The 14,502-nt window shown below is 35.8% G+C and overlaps 1 protein-coding gene across 2 annotated transcripts in view; it reads left to right on the plus strand.

Annotated features, from left to right (window-relative positions):
* CFAP299 (cilia and flagella associated protein 299) overlaps positions 1 to 14,502 on the plus strand; it is a gene marked incomplete at both ends in the record, with an annotated part of 616,738 nt that overhangs the window by 585,300 nt on the left and 16,936 nt on the right. For both annotated transcript variants that reach the window (XM_082837623.1, XM_082837624.1), the window contains one exon: positions 12,801 to 12,930. In XM_082837623.1, coding sequence (XP_082693749.1) covers positions 12,801 to 12,930 — 130 coding nt within the window. The remainder of the gene's footprint in view (positions 1 to 12,800; positions 12,931 to 14,502) is intronic.

A 14,502-nucleotide genomic window follows, 5' to 3' on the forward strand; every position in this document is an offset into this window, starting at 1 on the left:
TTGAAGGGCGCTTATGGTTACATTGTGTCTACCTGGATAATCTAGGATTTTCTCCCAATTTTAAGGTCAAACAATTAGTGAAGTCCTTTTTACCAAGTGACATAACATATTGCGGATCCAACCCTAAAGAGCAGAGACCACAGAAGATATTTTGAATTCTGCCTACCAAGCCTATCTGTTCCAAAGTGAGTAAGTCTTGGTTACTATCCATTGAAGGACACAAAGTCACAAAACCATCTTCAGTAGCCAAGGAGCCGCTTTTAACACGTTGTCCCTGTTGAAACCCAGCCACCTAGAAGCTCAGATGCCTTTCCTTTCTAGAGAATTGTGATTTAAGCACAAAAACTCTAATGTTCTCAAAATCATCTTACTTATGCTGCCAAATGATCCTATTTCCTAGACAAACATACCATACCAGGCAGATAATGCCTAGCAAAACTCCTATCCACTTAAGAAAAGTACTTTAATGACTTGGGGTTCTACTGCTAATCTGGGTGATGTCTCCAAGTATAGCAGGAGAGAAGGAAGTCTCTCTCCTCCAGCATTAAGTTCCTCCATCATAGCTTCACTCTAAACCTTGTTTCATTAAACTCACTTATAATATAGTTTTAAATTGCACATCTCTTTTAGTTTACACAAATTCAAAGCCATTTTACCTGAAAGCACAATTACAGTGCCTGAGCCTGGGGGAGTGGCCAGTCTCCCTCACAACATACCTACACTCCAGTTTTCCCTTCTGGTTTCTTTCCCTGGTCCCTAGGACCCAAGACCCACCATGATTTCCTCTCCCTAATATACTGACATTTCTTTAATGAAAAGCCTTTCCTTGTCACATAGTCATGACTAGAAAATTCTAATTCTAGAAATATATCCACAGATATGAAGGAAAACTATGGTGATTACAGGGCAGAATTGGCATACTACTCATAGAAAGATCAGTAAACCTAAAGAACATCGCAATATTCATAATGTAAAAGGTTGCTGAGTGGTGCAATGGTTCAAAATATTTTCATATTCACAAAATTTGAGTTGTCGAGACCTTCCAGATAGAAAGAGTATGTTAAGTCAAAGAATGTTTGTTATTTTTAAGTAACAGAACTCTAATCTTGTAATTCCAGTAGAAGCAACAGAGATTACTTATCTATACAATCTCCTTAGCTTAAGATAAATGCTCGCTAACCCCAAAGAGAACAGTTACCAATGATAGCCATCACATTTTGGTTATTTTCTCATTCCTTCCTTGCATTTGACAAGGGGGATCTCCTCATTGATTTTTCATGCCTTCTATTCCTTTTGGTTCTCATGGCACTGTCTTACTCCTCGTACATTCGTATGCAACTCTCTGTCTCCTTCTCGGGCTCGTCTCTTACGTATGCTCAGTGTAAACTGTGACATCAAAAACATAAAATGTGCATACAAATAACAAACATTGGTGAGAATGTGGAGAAAAGGGAACACTTGTACACTGTTGGTGGGAACATAAATCGATATAGCCACTGTGAAAAACAGTATGGAGGTTCCACAAAAAAATGCCATAAGATCCAGCAATTCCACTCTTGGGTGTGTATATGGGGAAAAAAATGAAAACACTAATTCTAAAAGATACATACACCCCAGTGTTCATAACAGCACTATTTACAGTAGCCAAGGTTTGGAAACAACCCAAGTGTCCATCAACAGATGAATGGATAAAGAGGAGTTGGTGTATACACACACACACACACACACACACACACACACACACACACACAATGAAATATTACTCATACATAAAAAGGAATGAAATTATGCCATTTTCAACAATGTGGTTGGACCTAGAGTGTATTATGCTTAGTGAAATAAGTTAGACCAAGAAAACCAAGTACTCTATGTTATCACTTATGTGTGGAATCAAAAGATAAAACAAACAAATGCATATAACAAAACAGAAACAGACTCACAGACATAGAAAACAAACTTATGGTTACCAAAGGGGAGAGGGAGGGGAGAAGGGACAAAATAGGAGTATGGGATTAACAGATACAAACTACTATACATAAAATAGATAAGCAACAAGGATTTACTGTATAGCACAGGAAATTATATTCAATATTTTGTAATAAGCTATAAATAAATACCCTACCTAATACATCATTATTCTGGACATTAAACAAGAGTATAAACGTGAAAGCTATTTTTAGATGACAAAGCACTACATCAATGTAAAATAACAAGTGTCAGTTGTTTCAATAATAATATCAGAAAGAGAATGAAATTAAGTAGGGCTCTCTGGGACACCCACCCCATCCCTGTACCATTCCTTCAGGTTTCTGCCTTGGGAAAGTGCTTTCTTTGCAATCTCTTCACCGGGAATGGCCACTATAGGACTAGCTACTGGCATTCTTGCTTGACCTTGAGGTTCTCACTCTATGATTTGCAACTGAGAAGTTGCAAATACTTCTCAGGATGTTTCTAATACTTGCTCTGATTGCAAAATCAGAAAGAGCTTTGTGTAACTCATAAATCTATCTCCATAGCCTTATTATGGGAAGATATGGTTATAAGTACATCTGTGATTATCACCTGCTTCTTTCCCATTGCATGGAGCTAGCAATGAAGCATTCCAGACATCCCACCAGAGGGCTAGGGTCTTCAGTGAGGAGGCCAGCATGGGAGTATAGAAGCAGTTATGGAATACTTCCTCAGAATCTTTCCCTGATAAGTCCCCGTTGTGGGCTTATCACAAATAGTCAAGTATCCCAGGTATTATATTACGTTCATCTCTCCCTTAGCACCTTCCATAACCAGTCCATATACTTGACATTGCACTTTGGGTTCAGAGCACATAATATGATGAACATGATAGACAGGTGCCCATCTGTTTTCTGACTCAAATGAAAATTAAGAGCAGTAGCCTACTGGCAATGAACACTCCCTTCTATCCACTGCCTTAAAGGGATAGGAAAGCCAAACTTACCAGTTCTCCTTGCTTCCTTTGCTCTGAGCCACTCTGTCCCCAAAGGGAATGCACACCCAAACTGTCTGCACTTTGGTAGAAGACAGTTAATAATCACATTTCACATTCAATTCTCAATTCACAGCAATTTGCTTTCTGCCTCATTAGCAATAAACTACTGAATATCTCTCATAAATGTTAACACTGATCATGAACATTTTTCAGTTCTTATCTAATCTAACTTTTACTATCCTTTCTACCTGGAATGCTTGGCACTGCTTCTTTCCATCAGGAAAATCTCATTAGAAATATATTTCAGCAAGATATGTATTGTTTTTGACCTCTACAGTCCAAAAATACCTCACACAAATTTCTATTGTATCATTTTTCATGCTGTATTATAATCCTTTGTTTGCATTTTTGACATGTTGAATTGAATTGAATGACCCTTCTGACTACCTGTCACTAGGGCTTTTAATGTTCTCAATTATTTTAATAATTACAGTAGGTTGTTCAACAGTTATTTATATTTTCCCAACTGGCATATGCATTTATTAAATAGCTGATTGAAGTTAGAGATACATTATATAGTCATGAATAGGAGCCAAGTTAACTAACTTATGGAAACACTAAACTTTAGATTTCATATTCTTACCAACCAAAATAACTGATCAAACCTATATTTTTACATGGAATATGATATTTCAGGAAATTAGTTTGTTATAGAATGTTTTACTGCTTTGATATTATTTGAAAAATAGAAAAAGAACAGGAGTGTTTATTATTCTAGATTAAATTTCATGTCTCTATACCACAATTGCAATTTCATATAATATAATTTTTCCACAGCAATAAAATAAAATAAAAAGTATCAACCATAAGAAAACATGTTTTAGCATTTTTTAAACAACTTTATCATATTTTTGGCAAATCCATGGCAAAACTTTGGAAACATTTTGCACAAACATTGGATAAATCAGCTCTAAAACAGCAGTGTTTAAATGGTTTGTAGGTGTAGAGACCACACATCTCAGTTTTCCTGGCATCGTCTGGGCTTACTCTTATTGTGTTGGCACAATTAGTAGCAGCTTTCTTCTTTCACAGAAGGAGCCTAGTTTAGAAAGTAAAATTGTAAAGCCATCCTACTTACAGACTGTCTACACAGAGATTAAAAAGGAGACAATAATGTTTAATGCTTAAATGTCCCCATGACTCTCATAAAATCCCCTGAATTTTCATTTTTCAATAGAAATCTTTTTTTTTTAAAGAAGTGAACTATTGGTGTAAACCACTGTCCGTTGTTTTTTTGTTTTTTTTGTGTTTCTTTTTATTTATTTATTTGGCTGCATCAGGTCTTCGTTGCAGCATGTGAGATCTTTGTTGTGGTATGTGGGATATTTCGCTGCTGTGAGCAGGCTCTTTGTTGCAGCATGGGGGCTCCGGAGTGTGCGAGCTCAGTAGTTGCAGCATGCAGGCTCTCTAGTTGTGGCGCATGGGCCTAGTTGCCCTACGGCATATGGGATCTTAGTTCCCCAACCAGGTGTCAAACACACGTCCCCTTCGATGGAAGGTGGATTCTTAACCACTGGACCACCAGGGAAGTCCCTCAATAAAAATCTTGATTTCACAAAAAATGTTTTTGTAGGTTTTTAATTTTATTTCTGTTTTTTACAAATTTCCTTTAAATATGAATATCTCTCTGTCCTAAAAATTATATCTTATAAATATTCTTTATTTTTCTCTCAAATGAAATGTTTTTTTAACTGTATAAGCATATTCAAGTATTAGGTACTGTAAATGCCTACTTGTCCAACAGTTTAAAACCCAAAAAGATTCCATAATTAATAGAGATTGAAACATCTCCCTCCTAATCATTATGAACTATTGGTTATATTCATGGGGAAAATCTCTTAGATGGTAATAGCTTCTATTTCAGTGATGTGTTCTCTGTGATTTCAAATTCCCTGTTCTTGTGGTAGTGATCTTATTTTTTCCCTGTGCTTTATGTACTGGAGACTACAATTGTTATAGTCATTATTTTTGTTCTGTATTCACCCCTAAGGCCTTGGATTGCCTTTAAATGTATTTTTAAGTGCAAATTTTTCTAATCTTTGATAGCATTGTCCATTTTGTGCTTTCATGATTTCCCTAAATATGCCATTTCCACTCCATTTGAAGGAAGATACTGAGCAAAACTAGGGCAAACAAAGTATTCTGGAGACACGGCTTTGAAATTTACTCCCCCTGGTGGTCCAATGCTCTGTTGTCGTGTAATGTCATAAAAATATTTTCTCTGGTATCAGGAGTTATCATGTAAAATAGATGACAAACAGGTAATTGTTTCCAAAAACATACATGCGGACCCCCTTATCACTTAGTGAACAGATTTTACACATATTTATCTCAATTCATTATCCCAACTTATTTGTATAAGTTGTGTATAAGTACACTCTCATACAACAAAATGCCCAAACCTTGGATGCTTTTCATGGGGAGCAAATGGAAAATTGTTCTTTTATTCCTAAACCTTAAATAATTTCACATAAGTTACCCCTTAATTTCTTCTATCTATTTTAGATACAGTATGTTTGAACTTTTCTACAAGTATTTTTTAGATGTGACCACTTAGACGTAAATTAAAATAACGTGTAAGAACTCATTGGATCAAAGGAGGCTTTCATAATAACAGTCTATTACCATTGTAAAGAGCCTTTGCAATATATAGTTCAACCTCTAAACTTTAGATAAGAGAAAACTGAAACCACTGCATGAGGGTTTAGATTTCCTAAGTCCCAGATCAATGTTCTAGATCAATACTCTTAATTACATTTTAAAATAAATTTTCTTGCTACTTCTTTATTTTAATTCTGTAATAATTAAAAATACTGTAATCAGCTGTATCACAAATAATAATAAAGATGGACATATATCATTAATTTAGTCAATGAACATTTATTGAGTGCCACTGTTTTTTTTTTTGCTGTACGCAGGCCTCTCACTGTTGTGGCCTCTCCCACTGTGGAGCACAGGCTCCGGACATGCAGGCTCAGCGGCCATGGGTCACAGGCCTAGCTGCTCTGTGGCATGTGGGATTTTCCCAGACCGGGGCACGAACTGGTGTCCCCTGCATCGTCAGGTGGACTCTCAACCACTGTGCCACCAGGGAAGCTCGAGTGCCACTTATTGATAGAGACAGTACAGCAAGTTTAAACAGGTTTGGAAGGTGGGACAAATTTATTTTCTAATATGTTGAGATTGAGGAGTCTATGATTTATCCCAGTAAGTATTTACAATTGAGCAAGTCATGTGGATAAGCAGCTTAGGTGAGAGAACTGAGATGGAACAGCGGTCGAGGTAAGTTGGCATAGAGAAGATAGATTTAATTATGATATATTAGGAGAAAAGTTGTGATGACCTGGAGAGAATCTAAGTGTTGGGAAGTTTTTAAATCTCTTTTCTCTTCTTTCCTTTCCCCTTTTTATTCCTTTCTTTCCTTTTTTACTTCTTTCTCTCTCCCTCTCTTTCTTTCTTTCTGTCTTTTCCTTGCTTAGCTGAAATTCATATGTTTGTTAGTTCTTGGAAAAGTTTTATAGTGAACAAATGGATACCAAGGGGAATAGGTGGGGTGGGATGAATTGTGAGATTGGGATTGACATAAATACACTATTGATACTATGTATAAAATAGATAAATAGTGAGAACCTACTGTGTAGCTCAGGAAACTCTACTCAATGCTCTGTGGTGACCTAAATGGGAAGGAAATCCAAAAAGGAGGCGATATATGTATACGTATAGCTGATTCACTTTGCTGTACAGTAGAAACTAACACAACATTGTAAAGCAACTGTATTCCAATAAAAATTAATTAAAAATAAAAGAAATCAAGAAATAGCAGATTAAAAAGAGCATTTGGATTGGTGACATCAGCAAGATAGCAGAGTAGGAAGCCCTGGACTCTCCTCCCACAAATACACAGATTCAGCAAGAATTCCTAGACAAATTCCCTTTGTGATAAATCCAGAAACTAATTGAAAGGTCCCTGTATCCCCAGGCAAATGCAAAGCAAGCCTCACCAAAGCCAGTAGAGAGGTTTGGGACACCCTCTTACTGGAATCCCTACTGCCAGCATAGCACCATACTATGAAAAAGAAACACCCTAACTCTCAGCTTCTCCCAAGGGAGGCAGGGGTTGGTCTGTGCATCCAGACTCCCAGCTCTTCTAAGGGGGGGGGGGGGTCCCCAGAGGACTAACTTCAATTTTGCCATTCTTGGAGTTCTGGTGGGCCAGGCACATTCCATGCACCTGGAGGAAAATGGCGACAGCAGCTTGGGCTGGTAGACATCATACATAGATCTTACTCCCTGCTCATCACATAGCAAATGACAAAACCCACAGCTGCCTGCTTCTCCCTGGGGAGGGAAAAAGTTAGAAGAGGCCAGTGAATCTCTGTCCAGGTTGCTTGGTGGAGGTCTTCTGTATAAGGCCAGTCCATGAAGACTGGGAGAGATGCCTACTTTGTCTAATATGCAGGCAGCAACACAGAAAGTCAAGGAAAATCAAGAATCAGGCAAGAATGTTCTCCCCAAAAGGAATAAGATAAATCTCCAGATACTGACACTACAGAAAGGTACTGATAGTATACCTAAAAGAGAATTCAAAATAACTGTCATAAAGGTGCTCACTGAGGTCAAGAAAACAATTCATGAACAAAGGGAGAAATTCAACAAGGAAAAAATATTAAAAAGTACAAAACAGAAATCATAGAGCTAAAGACAATAATTAAACTTTAAAAAAACCCCACTAAAGTGTTTCAACATCAGACTAGATTAAGCAGAATAAAACATCGATGAACTCAAAGACCAGTCATTGGAAATAATTAAGTCAGAGAAACAAAAAGAAAACAATGAAAAAGAGTGAAAAAACCTTAAGAGAGTTATGGGACACCATCAAGGAACCAATACACATATCATGGGATTCCAAGAATGAGGAGAGATAAAGGATGAGAAAAATTATTCAAAGAAATAATGACTGAAAACTTCCAAAATCTGGGGAAGGAAATGGACATCCAAATCCAAAAAGCTTAAGGGACACCAATCAGATAAATCAAAGAAATCTACTTCAAGACACACATTATAATTAAATTGTCAAAAATCAAAGACAAAGAGAGAATTTTGAAAGAAGCAAGAGAAAAGCAACTTGTCACATCCAATGGACCCTCCTTGCCTTCTTATAAGACAATTAACAGATTTTCAATAGAAACCTTGCAGGCCAGAAGGGAGTGGGATGATAGACTCACACTGCTGACAGAAAAGAGCTACTACCAAAGAGTAATATGCCCAGAATAACTGTCCTTCAAAAATGAAGAAGAGATAAAGACTTTCCCACACAGAAAAAATGCTCAGAAAGTTCACTACCACTAGATTTGCCCTATAAAAAATGCTAAAGGGAGTTCTTCAAATTAAAATGAAAGGATGCTAAAAAGAAACATGATAGCATAAGAAAGTATGAGACTCATTGATAAAGGTAAATATATAAAAAAATTCAGAGTAGTGTATTACTGTAATGGCAGTGGGTAAATCTCTTTTAATTCTACTATAAAAATTATAAGACAAAAGTATTAAAAAATAATTATAACAAAAAAGTTAAAGATACACAGTATGAATAGATATAAATTTTGACAATAGCATGAAGTACATGGATGGGAGAAGTTAAAATGTAAAGTTTGTGTATGTGATTAAACTTGTTATTATCATCTTAAAATTAACATTTACAACTATAAGATATTTTATGTTAACCTCAAGGTAACTACAAAAAAATACTTATAGAAGATACACAAAAGAAAAAGATCAAGTATTCAAAATATATCAATAAAAGAATTAACAAAACAAAAAGGAAGACAGCAAGAGAGGAAAAAAAAGACAAAAGAACTCCAAGACTAACAGACAACAATTAATAAAATGGCAAGAGTAAATCCTTCCCTATCAATAACTGCTTTAAGTATAAATGGATTAAACTCCCCAATCAAAAAACAGAGTGGCTAAATGGATTTTAAAAAACAGCACTCAACAATATGTGGTCTAAAAGAAACTATTCACAACAGTCAAGATGTGGAAACTACCTAAATGTCCATTGACAAATGAATGGAAAAAGAAAATGTGGTATATACATACAATGGAATATTATTTAACCTTAAAAAAGAAGGAAATTCTGCAATATGTGACAACACGGATGAAACTTGAGGGCATTATGAAAAGTGAAATAAGTCAGTCACAGGAAGGCAAATACTGTATGATTTCGCTTATATGAGGTATCTAAAATAGTCAAATTCGTAGACTCAAAGAATGGAATGGTGGTTACCTGGGGCTGGGGAGGAGGGGGAATTGAGGAGTTAATAATCAACAGGCATAAAGTTTCACTTAAACAAGATGAGTAAGCTATAAAGCTCTGCGGTACAGCATCGTACTTACGGTCAACATAATGTATTGTACACTTAAAAATTTGTTAAGAGGGCAAGTCTCCTGTTAAGTGTTCTTACCACAATAAAATAAAAATTTTTAGAAAAAGTACTTGTTTTAGATTCTATAGGCTAGGTCTGAGACTGTATTCTAGTACTTACTAGTAATGTAAACTTCAAATTTTTTATTATCTTCTCTTAGCTCCAGTTCACTCATCCATATAATAGGAATAGTAATAAATAACATGCAGGGTTCTTACTAAAATCAAATTAACCTACATATATATAGGAATATCATAGTTCTGTTGTATATTAGATACATCTTCTCATATAGAATTTTTTATGGCAAAGCCTTTTTATAGCTCCTGCCTCTTTAGGATCCTGCTTTCTCTACTTTTCCCTCTTCACACCATGGAAACATGTTCAAGAATATTTCATCTTTTTTAAAAAAAAAGCTGAACTTTAATTTTTTATATCCCCAGTGCTGCCCTAGTTTTCTTGTTTACTTTATAACTAAATTAATAAAGGAATTTTTTATTCAGTAATCTGTTCCCATCTTGCCCTTAAATTCTCTATAACTGAATTTTGCCCCCACCATTTTACTGTAACTGCTTTTCCTGTAATATCCTTCCAAGTGCAAATTTTGATGAACTCTCTTCATGCCTTATCTAATATATGAGGCATTTGACACTATTGTCTTTCTTAAAGTACTATTTCTTGATATATTCTCCTCTCTTCAGTTTTTGCAAAAAAGTAACTCTTTCCTGGTTCTTTCTGATGCTTCAGATCACTGTTTTTTACTCTCCTTTGCTGATTCCTCTTCCTACTCGATAAAATTGATGTTCCAGATTTCATTCTTATCTCCATCTTCTCCTTTGTCCATCTCAGTCACCTCTTTGAATTTAAACACTGCTGATACTTCTACATACATTACTCCATCTAAGAAAAGTCTCTAACTTCAGAAATTCATCCATTATCTATTTCTTCCATTAATATGCATTTAGCATCTACCATTGTGAGGCACGGTCTGAAAAAAGGAATTGGAAATAGGGCAGTAAACAACACAAACCAAGATCCTTGCTTTCATTTTCTTAGATATTTCATAAGGATTTCAAGTTCAAGATGTCTAAAACTGAACTACACGCCCCCCACCTCACCTCCTACAATCTGTTCCTTACCTTGTATTTTAGTTCCTAGTAAATAATTCCATCCACTTAAGTATTCAAACCAGAAATCTGAGAGTAATCCTAGACTCTTATCTCATTGATGTCTTTCTCATAACCATTAAATCCACTTTTCAATGTCTTCTCAAATCCAGTCCCTCATCTTTACCCACAAGTACACTTCAAGATCACCTGGGCTCTGCATGTATAAAAGGGGATAGTTTTATGCCTACTTCATGGTGTTGACAATAAAGTTGATGAGATAATAGATTCATTAGTCTCAGAACAGTATCCAACACATGGTGTGGTGCTTATTAAATAAGTGTTAGTTACCTTTATTAAATACTAATAATTATTAGCTATTAGAATTGGCATGTGAGAAGAAACCTGTTTCCCTTCCCTGCCTAGTAAAACAAAAGTATTGATTAACAATCCAAATCACTTCATCAAAAGTACCACGTGCTACACAAATTAACTTTTTTTGATAAAGTGTATATATATAAAATCTGCCTGTATGACTCAAGCATTTTATTGGGGTTATGTATATCCATATATCTCAGAAATATATGTATGTGTATATATATATATATATATTTGAGGATCATACCCATGTCCCCTATTCCAATTTGTGAATCTCCTAACTGAACAGCCAGGAGAATAGAGGTCAATTTATCTTCTTTATTATGAATTAAACTGAATTGGGGGACCCAGCTTGGGTGCATAGTCAAATCGGCTTGTAATACTTTTACCACTGGATTGAATTTATCACCAGTACTATAGGCTGCTCTCCTATCATCACCCTATTGGGCATTGAGCCTGCCATGATAAACTTCACTCATGAAAGCTGGCTAAAGTGAGAACCTAGAAAGCCATGAATGTTTAGCTCCTTTTCTCAGTTCACTAGTCAGATAGTCATTCCTGCTCTCTTGCAGAGGCTTGATTAAACAGACAGAGATGGTTGGAAAACCACTTTTCCTGACTCTGTGCCTCAGAAAAGGGAAACACTCCAATGTCTTGGCCATAGAAGGAGTAAGAGGGGAAGACAGAGAATAGTTCTTACTAATATGTACCCCCAAAGATATAAATATATGATCTATATAATCAGTTTTTTCTGAGTATTAAAAAATTTGAGGGTAAACATTACATTTTCAGGTAGTAGCAAAAAGGTGGTGCCTCAGAAAACAATGTAATTCAGAGTGAGTTTAATCAATGAAATCTACTCTTTCAAAATGAAGAAGAGGAGTAATAGAGGGAAAAACAACCCAGAAATAGGATAAGGGGAAAATGATTAAAAATAAATATTACAAATATTTGAGAGACATACTGGGCTGGGAGCTCTACATGACTTATCTCTGTGGCTGTCATTTTAAAAGCAAACATAATATTAGAAATGTGTTAATGGGAATAAGATATGTAAAAATAAGTGTATTGAGGATAGTTCCAATGAACGTAACAGCACTATATTTGTTTTTGACAAGTAAGTATAAAATGAGAGATGGAAAAAAATAGAAAGTTTCCATAGACGAACCTCCAAAGAAGGGATTGAACAGGCAATGTTGAACAGTAGAAAGAACATGCATATGCTTTGAAACACACAGATCTGGGTTGAAATATTAACCCTATGATGTATTAGTTGCAGGGTGTTAACTATGCTAGTTGAACTCCCATAGTATCCTTGCTTTGTCTGTGAAATAAGAGCAAATTCATATGGGTGTTGTTTTAGAATACATCACATCATGCCTGGCCTCTGGTAACCTCTCAAACACAAGTAGTTTTCTTACTGCCTGGGAAACATATTATTGAAAAATAGAACCTTAAAGAAATGAATTAATTTGTTTTGAATGAAAAGAGGTGACTTAGCCTGCCTTTCCTTCCAGTAAACAGTCTCTTAATACCCTGAATACTCAATATCCTGAAGAGTCTGAACTAGAAGAAATAGCCTTAAATTGCATCAATTTTCTTCTTGACTTCCTGGGAATATGATACTGGAATAGGTCCTAGGTCCTAGAGTGTCCAAACCAGGAAATCATGCAAAACATTCATAAATATGTATCTAAATGATTTGAAAATAACCCAGTCTAATCTTTTCTGCAAGAATTTTAATCACACATGTGGTCTACATGGTTGTATAGACTGTGATCCTATCCATTTATTTTGAAGCTGAACTGCCCCAAATATTTTCTGAAATATATTTGTCAATTTAATTCATTATGCATATTAATTCCTAATAAATATTTATTTATATAGTTTTTACAACTGGGACAGTCATGTTGCTGTTTGGAATTCAACTCCCAACTACCAAGTGATTGCTGATAATCCAGAAGGCTTACTTTTCAAATACAAAAGAGACAGAAAAATTCTCAACGTGGACCCTAAGGTAAGTCTGCTTTTACACTTAGGTAACTCCTCAAATTTTATTGTATCTCTACCATCATTCAAAAATTATTAAATATTTGACCTTAAGCTTTTAAATTTAGAAGTGAAAAGATATGTGGAAACTTAGAGCATCTACTCTCCTTAAAGAAAAATACTTCAAAACAATAAATTATCAGAAATCAACAAAGAAGAATTTGGGAGGAATTAAAATGGAACTCACATGTGGGAACACTTCTCCATGCCTGACAGCAGAATTAGGTAAGGGAGCCAGTGACAGCAAATCTGTTTGCTCTGATTCTGGGGAGTCCAGTAACTTTCTGCTCTGAAAGGGAGATGAGTCATTTAGGGAAGAGAGACTCTCACCTCACATAACGTACCTTTTTTTATGTGACTAACACTGAAAACAGTGTTGTGTTTAGTGCATTTCTGAGCATTAACTTAGAAAATACATTTGATTTAAATATTTTAAAAACATGTGCCATGATATTTTGAATTTGTTCAAAGACAAATGTTTACATCTTACATATTTTCAAAGACTACATTTACATCATGACTTTTAATCATGATTTGTCATATAGCTGGGGGCGAAGGTTGAAACGTAAAAGTCGTATGTGCTTGAGTTGCTTTGGTGGTTTTTTTTTCTAACTTTTAGAAAACATGTTACTCACATGACAGTATCAGTCTAAAATCCAAAGTCAAGAGAAACAGTTCTTCATAGTGAAGGAATAAAATTTTGTGATATGCCTGGGGTAGGTAAAGGATGGACTGAATGTAAAGGGGAGTCTTAATCTAAAACCTTTTCAAAAAGTTTTTCAAAATAAAAAATATTTAGTTTCATATCCACTTAATGTAGTTCTTTGCTCATAAAAAGTACTTAGTAACTATGTGCTCAAAAAATGAATAAAGGAAATTTTGTAGCATGAAATAGATTCTTGTCTGAATCAGATACAGCTTCAAACACAAGAAACCCCAAGCTGCTGACTTAAAGAGAAAAGAGACTTCTTTCTCTCCCACTTGTAAGTCTATATAGTGGCTGTCCAAAGTTGGAGTGGCAGCTACACTGTCATCTGGGCCAAGGTGGCCCTCATCCTCTTAGGCCAACATAGATCTCCAGCCAAAACAACCACCTTTTAAACAGAATGTATGGAAGAAGGTGAGTAGGTACAAAGAACAAGCCCCCACTGCCTTGTAAGGAAGTTTCCCCAAAGCTACCACACTCATGGTCACTTATGTTCCATGGCAAGAGCTTAGTCACACGACGATATCTTGCTACATGGAAGGCTGGGAAATGTAATCTTTATTTAGGTAGCCATATGTCCAGATAGAAACAAGAATTCTACAAAAGGGAGAAGAGAGATTTGGGTAGACAACTAGCAGTTCTGTTACTAGATTGGCCTTATGGAGCACCCCCCCCCCCACCCTTGTGCCCTAGCCTGGCTGAAGACCCCTGCCTTGGCAGGGGAGCTTCTTTTCCTGTTCAGATTTGCACAGGCAATAACAAAACTGATGCTGAGATTGAAATAACATAAGCTTTATTCAATGGCCAGAGAATGGAGAAGCCAGAACTTAGTTC

Source organism: Leucopleurus acutus, assembly GCF_964270905.1.
Source record: "Leucopleurus acutus genome assembly, chromosome: 4".
Lineage (NCBI taxonomy): Eukaryota > Metazoa > Chordata > Mammalia > Artiodactyla > Delphinidae > Leucopleurus > Leucopleurus acutus.